The 27,932-nt window shown below is 45.3% G+C and overlaps 1 protein-coding gene across 1 annotated transcript; it reads left to right on the forward strand.

The window, feature by feature from the left end:
- The first annotated feature begins 25 nt into the window (after nt 1–25).
- Nucleotides 26–14,380, forward strand: MFAP3 (microfibril associated protein 3). Its single transcript, XM_080924384.1, has 3 exons — nt 26–64; nt 8,466–8,901; nt 10,114–14,380. The coding sequence occupies exons 2-3, from the start codon at nt 8,628–8,630 to the stop codon at nt 10,881–10,883; spliced, it is 1,044 nt and encodes a 347-aa protein (XP_080780510.1). The 5' UTR covers nt 26–64; nt 8,466–8,627; the 3' UTR covers nt 10,884–14,380.
- Nucleotides 14,381–27,932: the final 13,552 nt, after the last annotated feature.

Genomic DNA, 27,932 nt, shown 5'->3' on the forward strand with positions numbered 1-27,932 from the left:
CCGCCTTCACGGAGTGCTTCCGGGTCAAGCATCTACTGGGGCGGAAGGCGCTGACTCCAGAAAGGTGAGTGAATACTCTGCTCAGGTAGCCTCCTGAGAGATAAAGGATGCTTGGAGCTGGACACGGAGGGTGCCAGGATGCCCGCCCTACGGGAAGGCTGGGAGTGGGTGTGGGGTTCCACCCTGAAGTATTTACAGCATACTAAAGGGCCGGCGACGACCCGGGACGTAACCCGGAATCCAGTGCAGGCCCTGCTCTAAGCGCTCTGCCGAGGTGCTGGGGAAGGGAGACCTCAAACAAATCAAAACAACGGTATCTGAGAGGGTGGTTAGGTGCTTTAATCGAAGTTGAACTGTGGCGATGGAACGGAACTGAGTGAGGAAGTGCGAAGGAGGAAGCCTGCACTTGGAGAGACAAGTTTTTGAACAAATAGCGAAGGGAGGCGACACGGAGAGAGGGAGAACAGAGACCTAGGCACCAAGTCTCTGTCCGGTCAGTGACAAGGCGTGTGACTTTAAATTTGGAACTCGGTGGGAAGTAATTAAAGGTTTCTAAGCGGGACAGTGGCATGCTTTTGATTTGTTATTTTAGGGTTGCTCAAATGTGCAGCGTGTCGTTTCATTTGCCCCTGAGCAGTTTACCCAAGAAGGCATGAAACAAAATTTTGTAAAACTGGGGGACGGGGAGGTGTGTGTGTGTGTGTGTGTGTGTGTGTGTAAGTGTAAAGACTTGCTTTCTTGTGTTTCGCTCTTGTGCTGGTGTATAGCTAAGTGGTAGTGCATTTGCCTGTCATGTGCAAGGCCCTGAGTTCGATCCCTAGCACAAAAAACAGGGCGGTGTGGGGGATTCCCCTCTTCCGTCAATCCCTTACATCAGTGTTCAGATGTAACTGCCACTTCCTAAAACCCTCCAAATATTTTTCTTTACTTTCTGTGGTAATTCTTTAAATTTTGATGTGCTGATGTTACCTAGGACCTCACTAAATGCCTATTCCTTTGAAGTAGAATTGCAAGTTCAAGGCTACCCTTGGCTACATGGAGAACTCTAGGCCAGCCAGAGCTAAGCAACCACATCGTATCTCAAACAAAAATGTCCTGGTCCAACAAATAAACCAGAAAATAGATTTCTTCTGGTTTTCTTTTGTAAAGGAAAAATGTATAGGAGTGTATGTTGGCCAACTAGTAACGATCTTGTCTTTTTCAAAAACATAGTTTCTTGTGGGAAGATGCTGCTGGGGGAAGGAAATGATAAGCAAAAAGAACAACTAGAACCAGAATGTTAAGTTGAAGACTCTCTAGAGACAGTAGAGATTAAGGCACACATAATTGAAGCTTTGTGTAGGGGCTGGAAACATTGTATAATTTTTAGGCAGAGAAAGGGATGAAGATGGCATCAGCTTCCAGATATGGAAACTAAGAGTCCTAGAGCACTTCAGAGCAAATGCTAGAGGTTCAACTAAAGACCATACCTAGTTATAAACTATGTCAGGTATTTTGTGTGTATGTGCACTGCTGCCTACAGACCCAGCTCCTGGACAGTTACAGCTGCTACCTGAAGTTTTAAGCTTATCTCCTGGCTAGTGAGAAGTCTCCTAATAGATTATGTTTTTTCTTTGAAAGACAGTATTTGGATATACCACAAGTGGTTAGATTGGATTTAAGGACCAGGTGCTTATAACTACAGAGCCCATTCTTCTGGCCACTAAATTGCATAATCCTATAGTTTTGGCATTGCAAAACTGGGAGGATTCTGTGGATCCCCTCTAAGGCATGTGAATATTGAACAAGTAGGTCTGGGGTTACCATGAGGGGCTATATCTACTGACTTAAAGATATAGTGGAATCTTCCTCACTTTCAGACTACAGAGGAAAGAAAATGAGGTGGGTAGGTCCTGAATCTAAGCCTGCTGTGCCAAAAAAGGATACAAGTCAGAATAATACTGGTATTTAGACAGAGCTCCAAAAAGGATGGTGTCTTAGGGTTTTATTACTGTGAAGAGACACCATAACCAAGGCATCTCTTATAAAGGACAACATTTAATTGTGTCTGGCTTAGTTTCAGGATTTCAGTCCATTATTATAGCGGAAAGCATGGCAGCATGCAGGCAGACGTGGTGCTGGAGGAGCTGAGAGTTCTACATCTAAACAGGAAACTGGAATAGCTTGAGCATAGGAGACCTCAAAGCCCACACACAATGACACACTTCCTCCAACAAGACTACACCTCCTAATAGATCCATTCCCTATAGGCTAAGTGCTAAAACATGAATCTATGGGAGCCAAACCTGTTCAGACTACCATTGATGGATACTCAAAATGTTTTATTGTGCCAGAAAATATGTTGACATTTGAGCTAAGATTTTCCATATGCCTGGGGGTAGAGAGGTGTAAACTTCAGGAAATTACTAGAAAAATAGACTAGAAACTTCTAAGTAAATGGCCCTCAAAATGATGACCTCTGTTTGAATAATAGTAACTTTAAATATATAATTTAGTGTGTATATATGGGAACAGACAGCATTGTGCTGTGGTGCGTGTGTGGAGGTCAGAGGACAACTTGGTCGAGTCAGTTCTTCCCTTGTACCTTTATGTGGGTCCCAGGATAGAACTCGGGTCTTCAGGCTTGCTCAGCAGGTGTCTTTACCCCTGGACCATTCTCTTTGGCCTAAGAACTAACTTTGCAATGTCACAGATCTCCATAGCAACACTGGCGGGAAGCAGCACTGCGTTTGCTCTTTGCTGTGGATGGTGGGGACGCACAAGCTGTTCTCCATTTGCTTTCTTCCTTGCCACCTCAGAATGCCACTTTGTCAACTGTGTGGCAGTTTATACGAGAACCTCCACTTTGCAAGTGACTAAAGACAGAGCAGAGCGGATGCGCTGTAAATACAAGGAGCAGTTAATTATGGGACTAGGACATTAGTATCCTGCTGTAATTGGAGTGAAAAACATTACCATCTGGGTGCTAGTGTTCTCCCCCTTGACTTTTCCCAGAATGATTTCTGTAAACTGCAGTCTCCGCAGCCAACTAAATACTGTGCCACCAGAACGGAAGTCAGCCACATTGCTTCCTTATTTGCTTCTGTTGAGAACTGGAGCCAGATGGAAATATTTCTTCACTCAAAGTTGGCAGGAACAGCAGCCAAGCAGTCTGCTTGGGACGACAGCGAAGACTCTTCTCTTTCTGACTGTTAAAATAATAGTATTCAGAATGGTTTTCTGGGGTAAAATCATCCCTCCAGCACTACTCATGCCGTGTGTGTGTGTGTGTGTGTGTGTGTGTGTGTGTGTGTGTGTGTGATTAGCTTTTCTGCCCCCAGCTTCTAAACTTTTGTAAGTTCCTGAGTGTGGGGGATGGTCTGACTCACCTGAGCGGCAGCGGCAGCACTCTGCCCTTCGTGTGATAGGTTCCTGGCTTAAGTAATGATATAAAGCCAGGCTTTGAGTTGAGCCGTGACAGTGATGACCTCCATCATCACTGCTTTGAGAAAGAAATGGTCACGAGAAGTCTAGGCTGCGGTAGCAGAGACCACTAACGCTAACTTAAGATTTCATGTGAGGAATAAGCCATGGGGATCTGAATTCTCCATCTCTTTGTGCTGTCACCTTGGACTTTTGCCACTGTTGTGCCCAACGGCTCAACATCTCTTACCTGCAGGTGGGCTCCTCATGGCTGATAGCAGAAGGCCTTTGTGTTCATATGTCTACAGTGGGTCTAAAGTGGCTGGTGCAGACTGGACACTCAAGACTGTTGTCAGATCAGATTTTCTTCAGCCATGAAGTGAGGTTCAAGCTGCTGTGCTCCCTTTGACATAGGATCAGCTTCAGGGTGGCTGTGGTGTTTCTCAAGACCCTGTTATGAAGGAGTTTGTGAACCCCTAGCCCACCCAAGTGGCTGTGTTAATATAAAACAAAGACTGTAGTACCATAGGGTACTTTGCTCAAAACATCCCATAGTGCACAGTACTTTTGAACCTTCCTAACATTTGGACCCTTTAATACAGTTCTTCATGTTGTAGTGATCCCCCAACCATAAAACTATTTTTGTTGCTACTTCATAACTGTAATTTTGCTACTGTTACAAATTGTAATGTAAATATATGGATATGCAGGATGTCTGATGTGTCACTCCTGTGCAAGGAGCATTTGACCTGCAGGTTGAGACCCACTGCCAAAGTATAAAGGGACTAGTTGGAGACCCATGATAACAAGGGTCACCTGGTGACTGCAGCTATGGTTATCTTAGTCTTACAAGGCTTATTAATCTTCTTTCTCCTACCTAACCATTTCCCCCAGTTGCTTCCTTGTTTGTAAAATAAGTTTTAATGATTTGGTTTTAATTGTGAATTAAACTAAATAAGGAGCCAGACAGTGGTGGCCTGTACCTTTAATCCCAGCACTAGGGAAACAGAGGTAGAGGAAGGTAGATATGTAGAGGAAGGTAGATATCTGAGTTCGAGGCCAGCCTGGTCTACAGAGTGAGTTCCAGGACAGCCAAAGCTACACAGAGAAACCCTGTCTTGAAAAAAGCAAACTAACAAACAAGTAAAGATGTTTTTTTCTTTAAGGAAAAAAAAAGTCATTGGTGCCAAAAATTTTAAGAGCCAAAGCAGCATGTATGAGCCTCTTTCTCTACATCCTCCTCAGTCTTCTCATGGCTCTCTCTTCTCTCCACCCATCTTGTCCTGGCTCTCAGCTTTCCACTGTAGGTAGGCTGAACCGAACTGTTCAACACCCTGGATGCTCACTTTTCTCAAATGGCCCTGAAATACAAATATCTCCATTCTAAATCCCAAGAACAAAGGTTTCAGTTAGCTTACTTAACTGGGAGATTGACCCAAGTCTGCCCTCTGAACCTCTGTCACCCTGGCTTTATCAGATTGTAGACATTCAGTTTTACCAGTGCAGAGGAAGGACGCTTGTCTGCCACAAATGCAGGGCACAGGTGATGTGATATTTTGATTGATGTTAATGAAAAATGGTGATTTGTAGTGAGACTAAGAAAAGTGATGTTTTGAATTAAAAATTAAAATTGCAGTGGTGCCTCCCCACACCAGAATACTATATAGTTTATGGTATTCCGAGTAAAAGTGCTTAATGGTGTAACTGTCAAATGGTGCAAGTGTAAGTACAGTATCTAAAGAACCATCAGCAATAATAACGAGTGCATTTAGTGAGTGCAACTGTTTTCCATGGATTATCTCTAGGTGCCACCCTCCTGTAAGAATAGATACTGTTGTTTTTCGTACTTTAAAGATGAGGGGGACAAGGCACAAACTTTAAGTCCTTCATAAAAACTACAGGGCTGGTTAAAATCCAGGTTTGAATGTCCACCTAGGAAACAGGCTCAATCAAGTCTACCCTCTGAACCTCTGTCACCCTGGCTTTATCAGATTGTAGACATTCAGTTTTACCAGTGCAGAGGAAGCCAGGACCAAAATGGAATGTGACAGGTCAGCTCTGTGGTAGGAAGTGTTCCTGTAGTCTAAAGCACCATTAGCAAGACTGTCAGAGAAAGAGGAACTGTGTTGGTGTTACCAAATGTCAGCCAAGGGACCCTTACCTCAGAGTTACCCAGGATGCTAATGTAAGCCTACATCAGATCTTGTTTGTTTGTTTGTTTAAATTTTTATTTATTTAATATATGTGAGTACACTGTCACTGTCTTCAGACACATCAGAAGAGGGCATCAGATCCCATTACAGATGGTTGTGAGCCACCATGTGGTTACTGGGCATTGAACTCAGGACCTCTGGAAGAGCGGTCAGTGCTCTTAACCGCTGAGCCACCTCTTCAACCCCTAGGTCTTATTTTTAAAAGCTCTCTAGATGATAATATCTTCTAAATTTGGTGATTTTTTTTCCTCTGCTTTAACCTTTTCCTTTTAATATCTGGTAAAGAGGAGGCTGCAAGGCTGTTTGAAGAATGATTGTACACTTGAGTATAAAACACTAGCACAGTGTCACTCACTCCACAAGTACTGCCACCTGCTTCAGGCCCCAAGGTGAACACCCACCATGTTTATTGAGAAAACAAAAGGCAAATCAAGTAGCTCTCCACAGCTCCAGTCTGTACCAGTTCTGCTTTACCTCCTATCCTGGTACCTCCTTCCTCTCTACCTGTACCAGCAGAGTTTCAATAGAGAGCCACATTCTCTTCTATTTAGGTTTCTAGTGAGCACATAGGAGGTGCCAACCTGTCAAAGGATATACATTGATGCTACCCACGGCAGAAATGCAGGCACACTGTAGAAAGCCTCCCCAAGAAGCTAAATAGTACAGTAGATCTGAGGGATGGGCAGATCAAAAATAGAACTGCTCAAGTGGGAGGCCAAGGCACAAGCAGAGGGGTCACTGGTCCAGAGGTACAGGAAAGAGCCACAAGTTGTAGTGGTAGGTATATCTCACAACCAAACTCACGAGGCAGAGAATGCCAGATCCTGATTCTGGAGGGAAAGAGACTGGGTTGGATTCTTGGTTCTAACATGAAATCAGAGGTAGACTCAGGGGATTATAATAACTGGGGTACGTAAGAGATACTTGTCCGGTGACAAGAATTGAAGAGGTCAAAGATTAAAGTAGTTCAAGAGACATGGCTCACTTGTGAAATGAGCATTGACTGCAGGATCAAGGCATCAAGAGAAAACCACAGCATGGGAACAGACCTTCCCCTGGCACACTGGTCTCAACAGACTGCTGAGTCAGCAGTCCTCACACCACAAGGCTGCAGAGATAATAGGGATACAGCTCTGAGCTTGAAGCAGGTGACAGTGACTGGAGTGAGTCATTTTTATACTTGGCCACACGGGTGATTTTATCCACAAAAGTGATACACAGGTCCCTTTTAAATAAATAACACAAAAAGAAAATGAGTGGATTTAAAGGTTTTGCCTTAGTAAAGAGTATGGCAATGGGAGTGAATGGCATTTCAGTTTGATCTAGATGAACCTGGGGAACTCCCTGTCAAAGTCCCAGGGAAAGCTTGGATCCTCACCATGAGAACTGCTAGTCTAGGAGGACAAAGTCATACTGTCAGATACTGCTCCTCACCAGTGACCAAGAATGGAGCCTGGCTTCCGGTCCTCATCGGTGCTTCACTGTTGGTGCCTGTCGGTTCCCATCAACTTCTGGCATAATCCTAGCAAGCCCTCACTGGGAAGTTTATAAAGTAAGCTAGATTGTTTACTAAGTGCCCAAGGCTGCTTCCTTCAGTGTCATTTTAGTAGGTTTTTATGAGGAAATGGAAGTAAACACATATTTAATATATTCTGTAAAGACAAAGTCTGAAGTTTTTGTTTTGTTCTAAATAAATCTATCCTTAAAATTTAGAGATAGATTTTTTATTGTTATTGTTCACCCAGTCCTTTAAGAGCTTAATGAAAACTAAATGACATTTTAAAACTCGTAATTCAGGCTTTGAGGGTTTAATGGCAATGACCCATTGGTTTTTATGTCCTATGATCAAGCAGCCTTCCTGTGAGTATAGAAGGGATAAATGTCATCCTCAAAGCTAATTATCTTGGACTTTGAGAAGAAATAAAGCAGATCATCTTGCCACATTTTTATAGAAGTATGAATTGACATTCTCCTTGTGAGTTGGTAGTTTAAAATAGGGAATCAAATTAGCAAGAAGAAAATCCTAAACACCAAACCGAGACTAGACTTTTATTTTGCTTTTTAGTTATTCTTCCAAATTTGTCTAATAGTTGTTCCTTATAATTGTGTATTTGAGTTTCTACCAGCTGCACACTTAAGATGTCAATTTTGTTAGACTTCAATCCAGAAATAGATTTCTGTACATACTATTTAATATACTATTTTGTCTCTTAATTATAAAGAAGATGCTATGGGGCTTTTTTTTGTATAGCATTCTGAGGGGAAGGTTGTATAGCCTCAGAAGTCAGTATCTTGCTTATGTAAGTCACATAGTATTTTTTTTTCCCTAGCAAGAACAGATTTTGCCTCAGATGTCCCTGAACTGTTTGTTTGATCTGCATATGTAGTTGAAGTATACAGATTTTAACCTCTGTGGTGATGAATAAGACATATCAGTTGCTTTACATACCGGTCTAACATATGGTAATGGTGCGGGCTGAAATAAAAGATCATTAAACTATATTCCAGCTCTCCTTGATTGCATAGAATTTTGTGTGTGAAATGGAATCTCTCTCTTGAGTTTAGAACCAGAGACATCCTTAGAGTCTCTCATCCATCTTCTTAGTGGACAGATGAGAAGTAGAAGTCCAGCGAAAGCTGCTTGTCACAGTATGGGGCTGCCAGCAAGGTTTGCCTACAGTCTGAGACTGCTGGTGCCTGGCTCAGTTTCTCCATCTCTGGGAGCTACACTGACCTCCCTGATAGCAGCACCCGTTGTTTAATTGGTTTTATGTCTGTTTGTTTCTGGGGCATGCAGTTTTATTCCATGATGAGTCTTGGTTGGGTAAACACTATGTGGCTTTCTTTTAGGCTGGCCTCCACTCTCATCTTTTAATTCCGAAAGCCTCGGAACACCTTGAACCACTTCTTTGGAAAACTTTTCTACCGGCAACAAGTCATTCACTGCGATCCTGTTCAGCATAGCCACATCTGACTTTCCCAAGTGTAAACAGGACTGCCTTTGATTTTCCCATGAAGCTGCATCATTGCCTGTCCGTTTTACTGGTGGTCACTCTTGTGCCAGCTGCCCTGCTTTTGGAAGATGTGGCTCCACTGGGAACGAATCACAGTTCTTACAATGCATCGTTTCTCCCGAGCTTTGAACTCTTAGCAGGCTCCTACTCAGGTGACGATGTCATCATAGCCAAAGAGGGAACAAACGTTTCACTGGAGTGTCTTCTTACAGTGGATCAGTATGGAGAAGTCCACTGGTACAACTCGAAAGGACGGCAGCTGCACAGCAGAGGTAATCCTGTAAGGTGTGATTAGCAGGTGACTTAACCTGCTCTTGGGGTTATGTCACCGAGTAAGAATTCTCCAAAACAACGTGTCAAGGAGACTAGCCCAATGGGGGTTCAGGATACAGCAGGGGTTGAACACTTTTCTAGAATGCACAACCCGGGTTTGATCCCCAGCATGGGATAGTGGGAGGAGTTAAGTTTAAAGCATTATACATATCAAAAAGAACAAAATAATTATAATTATTTTGTTTTTTAAAAGGATGGAGATACATATATCAAAGAAAAGCTAAACTAGCAGAAAACACTGTTATCAAGATAAACAATATTAGCTCTTAAAACAGAGGGGATTCTTTGTTTTAAGTTAAAGCAGAAGAGACAGTGCTCTTCCCTTCTCATACCCAACACTTAACTGGGGACTATGTCTCAGTGGTAAGTCCTTTCCTGGCAAACATGGGTTAGATCTCTGACACAATACACAAAAAGATCTTAGTCTTTTCCAGTTGCTGTAATAAAATACCCTGCCAAAAGGAGCTCAGGAAGAAAGAGTTTTAGCTCACAGTCCCAGTCTATCATTGCAGGGAAGCCAGTGGCATTAGCTCAAAACAGCTTGGTCATATTTCATCTGTAGTCAGAGCAGAGGCAGTGAAAGCATGCTGCTGCGCAGTTCAGTCCACAGGTTACCCATTGAACAATCTCTGGCCCCATCCTAGATACGTTTAAAAATAACTTCTGTACCTTGTCAAATGAGTTTGTGATAAAAGTAAGCAACATTTCAATAAAAGTATATAATCCATCACCCCACAAATAAGCATGTCTTTATACTTCTGAGGAATGTTCTTTCTGTGTATAGTAGCAGCATGGTGTAGACTCACATGGAAGACCATGTCTTGAAAGATTGGGTTTTTGGGTCTGTGTGGGTGTACCTGTCTCCCTGACAGGCTTGGTGTCTGGCAGTGAAAAAGAAATGCTGGCCTTAGGATGGTCAGAAAGATCAATTTTCATTGCTTATCTTACGCTGATAGAATCCTAGTCAGACATGACAGTCTGCCTGCTTGCGTGCCCGCCTTCTTTCTTTCCTTACCCCTTTCTCTTTTTTTTAACATGATTTAAACAATAGAACCTAACAGACGAGCTACAGTAATTTTATGAAAAGGCAAATATCAACAAGGCAGTTGGTCTTTTCTGTAATTTTTTTTCATTTCTGTTGGATTTATCAGGTGGAAAATGGTTGGTTTCTGATAACTTCCTAAATATCACCGGCGTAGCCTTTGATGACCGTGGGCTCTATACGTGTATCACCACTTCTCCAGCTCGTGCCTCCTACTCAGTCACTCTCCGTGTGATCTTCACCTCTGGAGACATGAGCGTCTATTATATGGTTGTCTGCCTGATCGCCTTCACAATCACACTCATCCTGAATGTCACTCGGCTGTGCCTGATGAGCACCCATCTCCGCAAGACTGAGAAAGCCATCAATGAGTTCTTCAGGACTGAGGGGGCTGAGAAACTCCAGAAGGCCTTCGAGATTGCAAAGCGTATCCCTATCATCACCTCAGCCAAAACCCTCGAGCTTGCTAAGGTCACTCAGTTTAAGACGATGGAGTTTGCCCGCTATATTGAGGAACTGGCCAGAAGTGTCCCTCTCCCACCCCTTATTCTGAACTGCCGGGCCTTTGTTGAGGAAATGTTTGAGGCTGTGCGAGTGGATGACCCTGATGACATGGGAGAGAGAATTAAGGAGAGACCTGCTTTGGATGCTCAAAGTAGCATCTATGTGATTAACCCCGAGCTAGGCCGAAGTAACTCTCCTGGTGGAGATTCAGATGATGGCTCTTTAAGTGAGCAAGGACAGGAGATAGCAGTACAGGTGTCTGTCCACCTCCAGTCAGAGACCAAAAGCATTGGGACAGATTCTCAAGACAGCAGTCATTTCGGCCCACCCAGTGACCCTGCATCTGCTGAGGGCAGCACTTACCACGGAGAGTGAGCATGTGACAACTGACAGCTTACCCAGTGCTCAGGGAAAGAGCCTGCTATGAGAACATAACAGTATTATAAAATGGCCAGGGCCTTCCCTTTAACCAAGCACATCACAGCATGAATTGCCAAAGGCATCCTGAAAGGGCAGCATTTTTCTGATACTTGACCATTTTTGTAAGGTTACAGGAGTGATGTGTGTTGAGATTGAAAGATGCCTGGACCTGAGTAGGACTTCTGGTCACAGTTTTTCTTTGGCTCATGTGTGACACAATCAAGCCTGGGTTTCCTTATCAGTAGAATCAGTGACTTGTTCTCATTGAGTTGAGATTTCAACCAAAACTTACCTATTGCACCTCTAAGTCAGACTTTCACTAGACCTTTGGTCCATCCTTTGGGACTTTATTCTGCACTGTAGTTGTCTACACCAGTGCCAGACATGGAGATGCTCTGCGCTGGTGAGTGAACGTGTGCTGAGCACATCTTTTTAAGTCAGGCACCAGTGTGTTACAGAGATCTAGAGAGTAAATTTCTATCAGAAAATCACTCTCACCAGGTGTGGTAGCACACACCTTTAATTCCAGCACTCCGGAGGCAGAGGTAGGCAGATCCCTGAGTTCTAGGCCAGCCTAGTCTATGGAGCAAATCTAGGATAGCCAGGGCTACACAGTGAAACCCTGTCTCAAAAAAAAAAAAAAAAAGAAGAAGAAGAAGAAACCACTCTCCATGAGAAATGTATTCTTCTTGGGAGTACATCCTATCTTTTTAGCTTACCAAGACCTTTAGTCCATCGAGGCTGGCCTTGATGTCCCCAAGGAAAAATGTTTTCAGTGTTTTGTGAACAACAACTATGTCAAGTCACCTCTCTTTTAAAAAAAAAAAAAAAAAAAATCATCAATTTTGATACTTTTTAATAACGTCTCAGCCTTTCTCTTTTTAAACATACTAAATTCCCAGGTGGGCTCTATGTAGGTCTAGGACTGCAGAATTCCCTTTAATGCCCAGCTGCACTCCTGCCCCCTGTGTCCCTCAACCTGGTGCTAAAGGTGCTACACCTCTTGTTGTGTTGAGACTCGGTGTTTTGGTTCCTCAGATGCATCCTTTTGAGCGAGGGCTCTTTTGTAGCCTTTCTCAAGGCACCTACCTGAAATCAGATGAGATCATTGTGCCCAGTGTGTTATTCTATTAAAACAAGCAATCCAGACCTAAGTGGGGAAATGACAAATGTTGCTGCCTGCCCCATCCGGGTACAGTACGCACTGAAGCTGGCACTTCCCGCTGGTGGAGAGTGACGTGACAGATTGTAAGTAGTCTTCACAATCATTTTCCTCAGCTGCAGGAAGCTCCTACCATAGAATTTTAACATCGTGGCCGTGGAGCTCAATGTGATGCTTCACTTCATTTGGCTTCTGGTTGTGGGAGATTTGCTTGAGCTAGAAGATCCTGAGGGAAATGTGCAGAGGAGGTGTTCATTCGAATTTAATTTAAAGTGTCAAACAGAGGACAGCAGGAAATTCAAAGTGTAACCAGTGAGCTCAGTGCCTGCCTTTCTCAGGCTCATCAGATACAACACCTCCGCTCTGGACAATGAACGAATCAGTGTGCAGTTTTATCAAGTGGCATATGGATAATATGGTAATGCTGCCTTTTCTGTCTCTCAGGCTGTTTCCATGGAAACCTCCAGAGCCAAACAAAAGCTACCAATCATTCAACTAAAAAGCCTGCCTTGGCTCAGAGATGTGAGTTTCTTTGAGGAAAGCTGCTTTCATACGTTTGGCTGTAGAATAAGGGCTCTTACACATACCCTAAGTTACAGAACATGGTTTTCTTCCTACTGTTCTCTGGACATAGTAAATTTTTTAAAAGCTCTGTGGGGTCAATCTCCTGAATTTCCCTCAGATCTGCAGTCCCTCTCCTGATAAAGCAAGGTCAGGGTCACCTCTTACAATGAAGTCTGTTGCCTTAAATACTGTCTTTACCCCCACATATTCCTAGAAAGGAAATTAATGTCTTGAACTTTAAGGTAAACATATTTAATGACCAGAGTTTCAGAAAATGATACTTTGCAAAAATGGAAAATATCAAAACAGGTAAGCTTACAGAATTAATACAGGCCATTCTACCATAGCCTGGGCCAGTCATCACAGAATCATGAAACAGACACTCGATGTGTGGAACACAGCTGTAATCCTAGTACCTGGGAGGCAGGGGCAGGATTACAAGTGCTAAGCCAGCCTGAGCTATCTAAAAAGATCCTGTCTCAAAAAGCTAACCAGTAGGCATGTATTTGGGGGAATGGTCAGTTTTCCTGCATGCACTAAGCCTGGACTTGATCCAGTGTTATCTTAATGCAACTGCCCTGCTTTGAGCCCTCCAAGTTCTGTCAGAATAGGGTAGGTAGGTCAAACTCAGGAAGAGTGGCAGACTTGTAAAAGCTACTTTTCAAAGTGAAGAGAACAACTGTTAATATTTTGTGTCTAATCAAACTAAATGGATTTAACAGTCTCATCTGTTGGCAAACCTTTTTTTTACCTTAGAAACTTAAAAACACAGTCTGAAAGTCTGTTACCAGATGGTGTCATTATCTTTCTGTCTGGCTGAATTTTATAGGTTTGTTTTGTTTTAAATGCCTTTGAGCAGTAAAATGTATCTAAAATAGATCTGTTGCCATATTGTGAATTCTGTATTGCCATTTAATGAACTTCAGTGTCCTTACAGAATTAATTAGTGGCTTCATAAAAGAAATCTATCAAAAGTTGCCATCTCAGCATCTTCATACCCTCCTTTCACACATGCACTTTTGAGTCGATGCCCTGTCGTGTTTGTGACAGTTTGGTAACTGCAGTCCTCAAACCCATGTTTAATATGGCTTAAATATTTTTTTTAAAGCAGGTCTTGCTGTACTGTCGAACCTGGCTTCAAACATGCTATCCTCCAGTCTCAGTCTCCTGGATACTAGAATCACACATGCATTGCCATGCCAGCCTTCGTCTGCTTTTGTCTCAATGTGTAGCCTAGGCTAGCCTTGAACTTGGAGCAGTCCTCTTGCTTCTGCCTCTCGAGCACTAGGGTTACAAGTATGTATCACTATGCCTGGCTTTTAGGCTTACTTCTTGAGTCAAGTCCAGTGAGCTTGTCTGTTTCCTGTTTGCTGCACATTGATATAAACATGGTAAGAACTGCTGACCCAGGGATAATTGTGAGATGCCCTGTTGCTACTTTGCCTCTCTTCCACATGCCGAGGTCAGATCCCCATCTGCAACCTCAGGAGCCCGTGGGCCAAGGCTTTCTATACCCTACATGTAGTGTCCACCCTACAGCAGACTAAGCTGGGTCACTGGCTGACCAGGAGGCTGCATGCATGCTGTCTAGAGCCTAGCGCAGTGCTGGCCTCACCTCACACCAGCCATTGTAACCCTAATGTATCCTCTTTCCAGAGCCTAGTCAGGAATGGGACAACACTCAGCCTCGTGAAAACTTCTGGGTGCTTATGGACCTGTCACACAAAAGGGAATGAGTGTTTGATAGTACTTGTATCTCAACAATTATTTTAATAAAATTTGCATTTAAAAAGTCAGAGTTGAATGTTGTGTATTAAATGGAGTATTTACTTGAATCCACAGAGTGAACTTCTCAATATATGATCTGGTTTGATTTTTTTCAGATTTATTTTATTTGTATGAGTGTTAGCCTACATGTGTGTCTGTGTTCCAAGTGCATGCCTGGTGCCCAAGGAGGTCAGAAGAGGGTGTTGAATCTTTGGAACTGGAGCCATGTAGAAGGCTGGGAACCAAATCCAGGTCCTCTACAAAAGCAGCAAATACCCTTAACGGCTTAGCCATCTCTCCAGCTCCTGAAGTTTGATCCTGATGATTATAAATAAGAGTGTATCTGAATGAATGCAGTGTAATTGTAAATAATATTCTCCTAATCGGTGTGGTGCCATGAGCCACACTTTGGTGGGTACTCTGTCCACAACAAACAGTAGCAGTCACTCTGGACCCAAACATCATAGCTTCCTACTTCTGAAATAAAGCTCTCTGTGACTAGGAAGCAGATCTAACAATGACCCAAGAGTCGGACCTGGTGTGTTTTCCCCGTGTGTTGTGTTTATGAGCTTCAGCAACTGGGAGCATTGGCTCTGGGAGAAGTGTGGCGTTCGTTCTGGTGACAGAACCCAGCAGAAAAAGGAGAAAGGCAAGGGTGGAACATACAGCCCATTACTTAAGTGCCACAGGCTCTGGGGTGAAGAACCAGCCAATTTTCACTGGCAAAATACACGATCCTAACGCCACCACTGACTTTGTAGTCAAGGATGGGCGTGTGGCATTTGATACTAATTAAAGTGAAACAGGAGCAAATTTAAATCAAGCGTGGAATTCCACCACATATGTCAGCATTTGCTAACTAGGCTTGACGAGTTAATGATGCCTGCTTGGTGGAAGAATCCATGCTAGGATTAGCTGGATCAGCACAGGAAACATGTGGCCTAGCACAGTAGATAGTTCAGGGGCTGCATCAGCAGCGTTGGCCATGTCCAAATGATACACGTCAGTCATAAGTTCCTCGCACTCGTCGGAAATGTTGTATGTTATATGGTTATGTGCTGAGGCAACCTGGGGATGCTGGCCAACCAAAAACAAACTTCATCAATTCCAGCACAAGCAATTCAAGGCAGATGCAAGGACTCAGGCTAGCTACCGTGGACTTGGCTTCTAGACTCTTCTCCATTCTTGCATGTGGCTTTCATTCTCATAGTCACGATATCCCAGTTGGATTCTAGAAGGAGCTCCTGAGACACTTTTGGTGAAATCAGTTTATGTTGGAGATGATTGTAGAAATGCAGAGAAGTGAGACATGAAGGAACATACAGGAACGCTTTGGGAAGGGTTACTTACTAATCTTCCTGGGGACACTCACGTCTTAGAGCTGTCTGGACCAAAGGCCAGCAAGCTGGGATATTTGCCCTCCAAAGTATCTATTATTAGTTACAGGCTATTCTCAGGGTCTCTAACACCCTGGTAATTGAGCCCACCTGACTCTGGGTGACAGGTGAATGCTCAAGTCTGTCGGTAGGAAGTCTATGGTGACTGGCAGGATCCCCACAGCACTGGCTAATAGGACAGCCCACCTACCCCCAGCATAGGATCTGCATTCAGGGTAGAGAGAAGGGCAGACAGTTAGAGGGCAAAGCTGAGCCTGCTCTTGTTTTGAATCAAGAAAACAATAGACTTCCTGAAGCTGTACCCTTTTGTTGCTGTGAACAAATATCTGGCAAAAGCAGGCTAAGGAAGGGAGAGTTGTTTGGGTTCTTGGTGTGAGGGGACGGTCTATCATGGGGGAAGGTGTGGAAGCTTGTTCACTTGAGCAGATCACGAAGTAAGACTGACCTCTGCTCCCAACCAGTTAATCCTCTCTGAAGACACTATCGCAGAGGTCTGCCTCATCAATCTAGGTGATTCTAAATCCAGCTACCACAAGTTGTCCCCACTGTGGCCATAAGCATGAGATGAGAGCCAGCAAGATGGCTTATTGGGTAAAAGCAAATTCCCAAACAGGTAAAAGCACTTGCCACCAAGCCTACCACCCTGAAGTCAATACCCAGAACCTACATGCTAGGAGAGATACTTTCCCAAAGTGTCCTCTACCCTCCACATGCACACTGTATATATGTGTTCACACACAATAAATACATGTAAAAATAAGGCCTGAGATTACTGTACTTTGGGCTAGGTATATTACCTAAACCCTGCATCGCTGCTTAGGGTTAGAATAATGAACTCTATAGGCCACAGGAAGTGTGCAGCAGTCTCTTCCCCGTCAGTCACAGGACCAAATGTGCGGAGTGTTGAAAAAGTTTCCTCGCCTACTTGAGAAAGAAGAAATAGGCCTGTAGGCTCATGAGGAGGCAGGCAAGCAAAAAGCCACGAATACAAGTAGATTCTCAAGCCTTTCCAGGCTATTTCCAGAAGAGATGCTAAAAGCAGCTGATCTGGAAAAGGAGGCTTACATATTTCTAGAGGAAGGTTTAGTATTCAACATTACTGTTAGCTTTGGTTTTTCTAAAGTCTGCAGCTTATACACGCTTGACACTGATTTTCTTTAAGTAATGAAACACCATCAGAGCCCCTTAAATCACAGCCATGTTCCTGAGATTTTGTTTTCACTGGAACTATCGATTAGGCAATGTATATATGTAAATACACATATGTCACCCCATATGCTGGGGGACCCGTGGTGCTGCTGGCTGCTAATTATTTCTGACAGTTGGGCACACTGGTTTGCCTCCCGCTCAGCTGTTCAAGAAGGAACACTCAAGTGTCCTGAGTACCAGTGAATCAGCCCTGAAGGGTCTCCTTCCAAGAAAAACTCCACCCTGTAGAAAACAGCTTGTCCCTAAGAGAAGGGAAGTACCTGGAAGAACTCCCTCCGTGTTTGGTTTCTGTGTGAAACCTATTGCTCTTTTGGAGTCCTCGAGAAGTCCTTTCCCGAGGCACTTCTACCCTAACTCCTGGAACGCCTAGGATAATACGTGCTGCCTTTTGAACATGGAAAATGTAGCACTCAAGGGCCCTGAGACAGAACGTTGGTGATAAGCTTGCTCTAAGGGTAATTAATGCTATGAATGGACAGGCAACACATGTCAGGGGCTCTGAGGAGATTTCAGGCCTCAGTGCTATAGGTGGACGACATGGCAGGGACCCTGAAGATAAATCAAGCCCACATAGAGGAGTTGTGGTCCCTTCTTACAGGAAAAAGGAAGATTTCTACATAGGCCTGCAGCCAGGGTCTCTGATTCCCCCACAGGTGTCAGGGAAAGGGGTGAAGAGAATGTATGGGATACCAGTAGACACCCTTCGATACGTCTGAGCCTGGACACGTACTTCCCGGATGAGAAGAGCAGGCCCTTGGAGACCTGTCAGCTGGAGATTCACATGCCGTGCTCTCAATAGGGAGCCTATATGGCTAGCAGAGGGAAGGGCAGCTGCAGGTGGAGTGGCCTGAGCAGCACTCTGTTGTGGATTCTAATACTTTTGTCAGTGGGTGTTTGCACACACAGTAGGTGCAGGACCATGAGTAAAACCAGATGCACCTCTGTTCTTCCAACTGTGAGAAGACAGACAGACCAGTCACATAGAGAGCGAATGGGTTAAAAACTGGGGCACCTTGAAGGAAATGGAGAGGACCTTGATCAAAAAGGCCTGGGAGATTTGGCCTCAGGAAAACAGTTCCTCAGAAAGCAAAAAGAAATCGCTTGGGGCTTGTGGTTTGAATAAGAATGGCTCCCAAAGGCTGGAACTGTTAGGGAAGGATTAGGAGAAGGGGCCTTGTTAAGAGGTGTGTCACTGGGGGGTGGGCTTTGAAATTTCAAAAACCATGCCATGCCCAGTCTTTCTGTCTGGTGCCTGGGAATAGATAACTCTCAGCTTCTGCTCCAGCACCATATCTCCCTCCCTACCTGCCTACCACCATGCTCCCTGTCATGATAGTCAAAGGCTCATCCTCTGAAACTATAACCCGCTCCCCCAATACCATGTTCCTATGATAAGCCAGCGGAAAGGACTTGTGTGCTGAGTGCTAACCGGCTCAGGACAGGATAATACAGACAGAAGAACTGAAGGGCAAAAGGCAAGTGTGACAGAAAAGAGCAGTGTCACCAGGTCAGGGTTAGATTTGAGCTAAACATGGTCGAGGACGTCACAGTAGGGAAGGAAGACTGTCAACTTGACCAGGAAACTCAGAAGTCTTCCATCCTGACCCACTGTCTCCGCAGGAGAACAAATCCAGTTCTGGGGCCTGGAGAGCTGGGTCAGTGGGTAAAAAACACATCAGGCAAGCATGTAAGTCCCCAGAAGGCAAAGCTGAGCATAGTAGCATAAGTCTATGAACTCCAGGGCTCCACTGACAAGATTGAAGGCTGGAAACCAAGAATGAACACCCTGGCGCACACCGTGGCAGAGACAGAAGAATGAACGAGTATCCGGGAGCCCACAGGTCAGCTAACCTGGTACACACAGTGGGCAGCTAGTAACCCTGTCTCAGAGTAGGAGTGCCTGGTCTCCTCACCGGAACACCAGCTTTATGAAAGCAGAGCCCTCACCATCTCACTCCCTTTTCCTGCCCCCAGCAGCTGGAAAAGAGCTTGCCAGCAATTAATAATCATTTACTCTGTTCTTTCTTTGATATCAGAGAGGGGGATACTGATTCCAGAGGCTGAAGCAAATTATTTGGCCTCACTTTATATCTTTACCTGATGGAGGAAGATAATAGACTACTTGATTCCTAGAATGCAGGGAAATTAAAATAAATAGATATGCAGAAGACTTCAGGAAGAAGTAGGAGAAAATATTGGAATATATGGACAGGGAGCCATTTGAAAGTAGCAAAGTGGAGACAGTTTTGTTTTCATTTCCTTTTCTTCTTTTTTTTTTAAGGATTTTATTTTATTTTATAGACAGAATCTATGTCACCTTGGTTGGCCTGGAACCCACTCTGTAGACCAGGTTAGCCCCACACTCACAGAGATCTGCCTACCTCTGCCTCCACATTGCTGGGATTAAAGGTGGGCACTCCACGCCCAGCTAAAATCTTTTATTGCATGCCAGGCTGTCTGGCAGATGGTTGTATTCTGAGTCATCACCAAGATCTTCCGAACCCCAGAATGTTCTGGAGAAAGATATGCTGTGATCAAGTACGTGTGACAGTCTCAAAAGCTCACCAGAAGGGGACCAGATGTGGCCTAATTGGCCTGCACAAGTCCCTTGGTTCAGTCCCCAGCACCACGTGGACTGGAGGTGATGGCATAGGCTTGTAATCCCAGTCCTTGGAGACAAAGGCTGGAAGATTGAGTTCAAGGTAGTCTTCCTCTATATGGTGAATTCAGGATTTGTCTGAAAAACATACAACCCTGTCTCAAAAGAGAAGGAAGGAAGGAAGGAAAAGAAAACACAAAGGCCACCTGGGACTCTTCACAGATGGTCTTTCAGCTGATTCATACTTATGGAATGCCCTAGGAAAGACTGAGAAAGAAAACGACTACACGTGTGTGTGCACAGGAGAAGTTTGTTGAAGCAGGAAAACAAGCACTCAGCATGGTCACCTGAGGTCCAGCCACTTGTCATTGCCTCTATGTGACACCCTCTGCAGAATGCTAAGATGCACAGCTCTAGGTAGCAGGAGGCAGAAAGGTGGCAGTGGCCTCCCCCACCTGCTCACCAGAGGACTTGAACGTGGTATCACTTCTCTAGCTGTCAGACTGGCTGTCTGCGGGAATGCTACCTCACCGGGTTATAGGGATTCACATGTCTGGTACAGAGAGAACCAACAGTGAATATCAGAGTGTTTGGGGCATCTTTAGCTTAATAGCTAATGGTTCGAATTTTAGACCACTTCAGCAGGACAAAGAATTCAGAAATGAATGTCTCTTCAGGAGGAAAGGGAGGAAGAAGAGAAAGAGGAGGAGAAGGAGGCGTTATAACATGTTGAGAGGTGTCTTACTCCTCCATCTGTTCAACATTTGGGCCCTGGGATGGCTTCCCTCTAACAGCTTTGAACACATTCCATGCTATCTCTGGTCTATTCTGAACATCTTAAATCGAATTAGCATATATCCCTATCAATTCTGCGAGCAGCCAAGCTTTCCTTGCTGTCAGAGCGCACAGATGGAAAGAAGCGTGGTTTCTTTGTGGTCTCTTCGTGGACTCCAGCGGTGTTAATAACAAGTCATGTACTCTAGGTTTTCTTATTTTTAAGTAACTAGGTTTTGAATTGTAGTGCAAGCACGTTGTCTTAAGTTATCAACCGTGTAGAGGATTTTAGGTTAAAGAAGAAACAAGTGATTCTTTGCTTCTCACCTCCTGGCTCCCCGTTTATGCTCTACATACTAACAGCATCCTTTTTTTTTTTTTTTTTTTTTTTTTAGCATAAAGTAGAGTTTATTCTGGGCATAGGGAGGGGAGTTAAGAGGATAGTAGAGTCAGAGAGAGAGGAGAACAGAGAAATAGAGACCGGCCATGAGCTCATGGAGAGAGAGTGGGGAAGGGAATTGGGAGAGGAGGAGCAAGGAGGGGAGGGGAGAGCAAGAGACTAACAGCATTTTACACATCCTTCCAGAAATTTCCTGTCCATCCTTTCCTTCAACATACATTCCTCTGAAGTGTCTTTATTTTACACAAATATTACCCTGTCGTTCTTTCCCATTTCCCTCCTGTATAGTCTCTCCAGACCCCAGATCTTAGATCTCTTCATACCTATAAACCTACCTCAGTATTTTTTGTTTTTTGAATAGCCACCTGGTATGCTTAAAATAATGCATTTATTTTTACTTTATGTGCATTGGTGGTTTGGTCAGCGTGTATGTCTTGGTGAAGGTGTCAAGTCCCCTGGAACTGGAGTTACAGACTAGTACGAGTTGCTATGTGGCTGCTGAGAATTGAACCCAGGTCCTCTGGAACAGCAGTCAGTGCTCTTAACCACTGAGCCATCTCTCCAGCCCCAGCTGCCTGGTTTTCTTTAATGAACTCCCCTAGATGTATATGCAAATGTTTGTACCTTTCACTTGTACAAGCACTTTTATAAAACACTTCCTCTGGATGTATGTCTTGGCCCATTTGAGAGGCTTTATCTGTTCAGTAAGTTCTTACTCTCAAACTCTGAATAAACATTCTACTATACGTTTGCACAACAGTAGCCTGCCACTGATAACTGCTGGGCTTCCAAAGAGAGTCCTGAGGCTGGTGACTGCCTTACGGAACAGTAGAGAGGCAATCAGTATCTCAGGATGGATTCTTAATTTTTTATTGATTATTTGGGAATCTCACATCATGCACCCAACCTTCCCATGTCTGCCCCCACCTCCCACAGCCCCTCCCACACACAATCAAAAACAAAGAAACAAGTCCATTTTGGGTGGTCCATACACTCACTCACTGGGACATGGTCAACTTCCTAGTGGCCAGCCTCACAAGGGAGGATGAGTCTTTCTCAGTCTGCATCCATACCAGAAACCATCAACCAAGGGAAATACAGTGGCTGCAGACAGGTGGCCCAGCTCTCCCACAGCCCACAGACATCAACACGGCTTTAGGCAGAAGGCCAGACCGTGGACATCCACATGGGCTCTGATGGTCAATCAGGCTGCGGACATCAGCACATCCCCTGGTTGACCCACTCAGGGCCTGCAGCAGCTACAGGAACCATGGGCCTCAAACGGCCTCAGGGGCCTAGTCATGCCACTCACATCAGCATGGCCTTCTGAGGCAGCGAAGTCCGAGGAAATGACGAAGGCATGAAGCAGCAGTGCAAACTACGTAGGTCCACATGGATCTCAGGCTTCATGGATGCCTAGAGCTGCGGCATAGACCACAGACACCAGCATGTCCTTTGTGAGCATTGCAGATCTGGTGGTCCTTCAAGGAGGTCCAATGCAGAAAGAGAAACTTTCCTTATCTGGGCTCTCCATCATTGCAGAAAGCCACTGTGATCCAGCGGCCGGGCGGCAGGGTCAGAGGCTGAGTCTGACTCTGCATAAGCTCCTGTCTGTAGCACACCATTCCACTGACCAATGGCATCCCAATGACAACATGTCCTCCTCAGCCCTCTCTCTCACCTGTCACAGCCATCATGTCCCCACAGCACACAACACGGCTCTGTCTCTCCGTCTCTCCCGCCTCTCCATCACATCTTTGTTTGTCATGGTGACACCTGCAGCGAGATGGGGGTGGGACACTGGGTGTCTTCTGTCACCTGTGCTGGAATTCCAGGGCAGGGTGATGGGTGTCTTCCACATCATTAGTTTTTGGGGTGAAAATTGGTTGTTATCATGGTGATAATAACCTGCTTTCAAGGGATATGGGGCCTCCCATAGAGGTTTTGATAACTGCTCCCTATTGGTTTTATTGCTTGGATCCTAGAATAGCAACCAGTTAGGAGTTCATGGTGAGTCCTGAGGTTCCCTAAGTAACTGCAGTGAGTTAGTACAGTCACAAGCTCTAGGGGCCCTGCAGTAACTGCGGTCAGTAAGTTGGTACAATCAGAGTTCCACGGGGCTATAGTAATTACAAGTCATGATTAGTTAGGATAACCAGAGTTCTAGGGAGCAGGATTGTGACCGGAGTCTCGGGTTGATAGACTCCCAAGTTCTGGTGTGGGGATGTTATCGTGCGTTTAATAGAACCATTCAACTGATTAGAAAAGTCTTGTTCTTCCTATATTTGTGTTTGCTTTGGTTTGGGTTTGGTTTTTCCAGACAGGATTTCTCTGTGTAGCCCTGGCTGTCCTGGAACTCTGTAGACCAGGCTAGCCCCAAACTCACATAGACTCACCTGATTCTGAGTGCTGGGATTAAAGATATACACCACCATGCCCTGGGTTCTTTTTAAATTCTTTATTTAGTGTTACCTGGGTGGGTGCATACATGCTACAGTGTGTATGTGGTGGTCACAGGATAGCTTGAAGGAGCCAGTTCTTTCCTTCCCCCATGGTATCCTAGGCTAGATATAGGTTTGTGAGATGTAACAGCTAGCACCCTTACCCACTGAGCCATCTTGCCAGCCCATAAAGTCCTTTTTCAATGGTCAAGGAAAACCTACTGAACTTCAACATTAGAAATTTCCCCTGACAGGCTGGAGAGATGGCTCAGTGGTTAAGAGCACTGACTGCTCTTCCACAGGTCCTGAATTCAAATCCCAGCAACTACATGGTGGATCACAACCATCTGTAATAAAATCTGATACCCTCTTCTGGTGTGTCTGAAGACAGTGACATTATACTCTCATTAAATAAATAAATAAATCTTAGAAATTTCCCCTGGCTACGACTCCAAAAAGCCTTTATATTTTTGACAGAATAATGTCCCTGCAGCCAGGGCGTGTTAGCCCCAGCATCTGAAGGGAAGTGGTTCCAACATCAACAGAGCAACGCTGGCCTTTGTCCTGCAAGCCAGGAGCTTCAGAAAAAAAACTGGCCACTTACATTATGATTGTTATCCACCCAACAAATATCAACAGATCACCTGATGGTCACCGAGAGAACCAAAGTGCAAAGCCTGCTGCTACCGCTGCCACCTCACCATGTGACCTCCGATTGACCCTTGCTCTTGCTTGACTTTACTCTCTTTAAAACCTGCTCTGAATCACAGCAGCCTCGGGGAGCCTCCCCAGCAAGGCTTCTGTATTAAGAGCAGGAAGACACCAGCTTCCCCAGTGTACTCTCAGTCCCTGGACCACAAGACCCTTCTCGGGTTACCGGCATGTTGTGGGGTTACTCTGCTAGTCTCCTGGATAAGCCATGTGGATGCTGGCTTTTAATCCCAGCACTTGGGAGACAAAGGCAGGCCCATCTCTGAGTTCAAGGTCAGCCTAGACTACAGACCAAGTTCCAGGACAACCAGGGCTACACAAGAGAAGCCCTGTCTTGAAAAAAGCAAACCACAGCAAAAATCACCACGGACTTAATGGGTTAATACAACAGAAATGTCCTGTAACCATGAGCTTGGGCTACACTGATTTGGCTCTTAAAGGATTGCATGCCTAGGAACTATCTGGATTTGAGAATAACACACACACACACACCAGTTAATTTTAAAATGTCTTGGCTACCTCAAAGGCTGGGCACTCCTAAACATTCCCCTGCTACCCCAGGCCCAATCAGGGAAGTGGCCAATGGCCACTTACCCAAATTCTTACATGGCTTGTTGGCTCCTACATCCATCTGTCCATCTGTCCATCTGGATCTCTCCCCTGAGTCATTGTGATTCTTTCTTCCTCCCATGTACATCCTAGACTGCACAACTCTAAGGGTCCTACCCTGTCTCCCTTTGCCCAACCACTGGCCACTGGCATTTTTATTGATCGATCAAAAACCAATTAGGGACAAGTACTCTTAGCATTTGGACACCCAGCTTCCAGATTGAATCAAAGCATCAGAACCAATCTCTAACAATGTCCTCTTTCACAAATGTGAAGCTTGATGTACGAAATCTAGATGTTGGTGAGGCCATGCAGTCTCTAGGAGGCCTAGGGAAGGATCCTTCTTGCTCTCTCTGGCTTCCAGTGTCTAGCCCTTTATGTTTTCCCACTTGCAGCTAGCTGCATCACTGAGAATCCGGCCTTCATTATCGCATTGCCTTCTCCTCGTGGGTCTCCACTGTCTCCTAAAAAGGGAACCAGGCATGGTGCACACCAGCGATCCCAACACTCAACAGAGGAAGGATGATCAGACTAAGCTCATTCAAAGGAGAAAGGAGGGCTAGAGAGATGGCTCAGCACTGACTGCTCTTCCAGAGGACCTGAGTTCAATTCCCAGCAACCACATGGTGGCTCACAACCATCTGTAATGAGATCTGATGCCCTCTTCCGGTGTGTCTGAAGACGGCTACAGTGTACTCATATACATAAAATAATTTTTTTAAGGGAGAAAGGAAATAGAGAGGGAGGGAGAGAAGGAAATGACAAGTCTTTGGAGTATGACCCACCCTCGTCCAGCGGGACCTCATTTTTACCAGTCACAGCAGCAAACCCCATTTCTAAATGTCATTTGCTGGGTCTCCAGGTGGACGTGAGTTGAAAGACACTGTTCAACTCTTTGCAGTTGCTGTTTCAATACAGATGCTTCTAGTGCAGATACAGACTGTCGCAGCAGTGTGTCCACAGACCCTGGCAAGACCTGCAGCCTGGTACAGAGGGGTGCAACTCGGGGTCAAGAGTGGGGGAAGGCATCTGAGCATTCAGATGTTTTCCACGGAATCAGCATCTGCCCCTTGCAGTCCCGTATGAGGATGATGCAGGCAGGAAGCAGGCTTGTTTGCAGTCACACAGAGCCAGGGTAACACAGCACAGAGGGTAACCCGGGGACACTTGTGCAAAGCCTGGGGATCTGTACATCCTACCATGATTACCATTGCTCTAACTGATTGTTCACTGCTATTGTGCTCCTTTGGGGGGACCATCAAAGGTCAGGTGTGAACACAGAGCACCCCCTCCCAACCCGACTGTCCCAGGGGCTACAGGCTCTGGCTCTTCGGGTGGTGAGAGGCATCTCTGATGTTGGCGCCCTTGCCTCTAGCGTGACCTCCCTTCCCCTGTCCCTCTGGCTGTGCTGTGGAAATGAAAACTCATTCTCCAGAGCCCAGACCCCTTTGTCAGTAAATCACAGGCAACAACAGAGCACTCTAGAGCACTGGGGAGAGGAAGAAGTGTTTGGAGGAACGGAACTCCTATGCAGCATTAAACGCAGCGGGGAGAGTATAAAAATACACTCAATCAACATGTGTTCTTATTAAAAGAGCTACTCACCCCCGCCCCTGTACTGGAGACTCTTTCCAACCATGGGGAAAGCTTTCAGGTTCCTTTCTATTAGACAAAACTTTCCAGCAGCCCGCTTGCCTCCAGTTTCCCTCCTCCCACTCTGCCTCCTCACGTCATCCATCTGCTGAGATCTCTGTCACTGTGGTCCCCTGTGCTCCCATGCCACTGAGCCCTGAGAACTTCCTCCATCTTGTTGATCGGCTTCTGACCATTCTTCCCCCTTGCAGTCGTTTTCTCTCAGGTCCCTGAGGTAACAACTTCCTTCCTGTTGTGGCGCTCCCCAGCAGCTGCCTCAGAAACGTGGGGATTTTACTCGCTTGTTTGTTTGTTCGTTCTTTTCTCCCCTCCTAGCCGACGTCATCTGGCTTTGGTCATCTAACGTCAATTGTCACCTAGAGCCCCACATCCAGTCTGGTCATCTCCCCTGAGTGAGGCCCAGTCAGCATCTCTTGTTGGGCCTCACAGAAGACACCTTAGTTGGGGTAAGGTGGCACTCCAGAGGCAGAAGCAGGCAGATCTGTGTGAGTTTGAGCTAGCCTGGTCTACATAGTGAGTTCTAAACTCAAACTTCTGGCCCTTCTAACCTCCCCTCTTCTGGAATGGGAGAAGCAGCTTTGGAGTAAACACAGGAACCATTCAGAACTCTGTCTCCCACATACAGCCAACCCAGCCTCAGATCAGCTGCAAAAGTCTGTTCCAGCCTCAAGTTAGGCTCAGACCCCACAGATTGTAGCCACCAAGCCACCTTAGTCCTCTCTCTGACAGCCATGCCTTCAAGGCTCCGCTCCCTGTTTCTTCCTCTGTGACCTCTCCAGCCAGAAGCCAAAATGACATAACGGCCTATGCATTAGGATCCCTTGGGGAACGGTAGAAACTGCTGAGCCCAGACCACGTCTCAGACGGACCAATCAAAACCTCACATGGGTGTAGCTGCTTCTGAAAGTCAAATCCAATCATTCTCCTGCCTAGAAACCTGAGCTGGTTTTTTGTTTTTTTGTTTTTGTTTTGTTTTGTTTTGTTTTGTTTTGTTTTTGTTTTTTGTTTTTGTTTTTTGTTTTTTTTTTTGGGTTTTTTTGGTTTTTTGGGTTTTTTTTTGTTTTTGTCTTGAAATAAAAGCCAAAGTCCTGGCACGGACCCCCCCCCCCGCCCGCTTTAACTAGCAGTCCCCACATTTTAGCTCTGCCCCACTGACACATGCCTGACTCTTCAGGTCTGCACAGGGCCTGATCATTTGTGTTCTATCCAGCCTCTTGGGGACACTAATGCTCCTGGGCTGGGCTCCATGGCAGGGGCCTACCTTCCTGGCACAGTTTACCTACCACCTCTCAGAATGTATCTTCTACTCTCCACGGGCTCAGTTAATGCCAGACACTCTAATATCGTTCATCCTAGTCAAGCCAGACACACTCACATTCTCTTTCGGCTGTTCCTTCTGCCTCAAGATCCCCACCTCTAAAAGCCACCGTATTATGTGAAGCTTCGCGAATACCTTTTTTAAAGTCACCATCTTCCAGCCTGTTCAGAGGCTCGTGGTAAAAGTGCTTGCTGTTGCAAGCATAGGACCTGCGTTAGGGTCTTTAGCATCTACTTAAAAAACGAGGCTTGGTCTGTCGCAAACATAAAATCCCAGTGCTGAAGGAAGTGACAGGCATGCTCAGGCTTGATAGCATGGGTTAGCTTTAGCTCCAGGGAAAGGCCATGCCTCAGGGGATAAAGCAGAGAGTGACAGAATACACAGACAGACAGACAGACAG

This window comes from Micromys minutus (assembly GCF_963924665.1).
Source record: "Micromys minutus genome assembly, chromosome: 10".
In the NCBI taxonomy this organism is placed as follows: domain Eukaryota; kingdom Metazoa; phylum Chordata; class Mammalia; order Rodentia; family Muridae; genus Micromys; species Micromys minutus.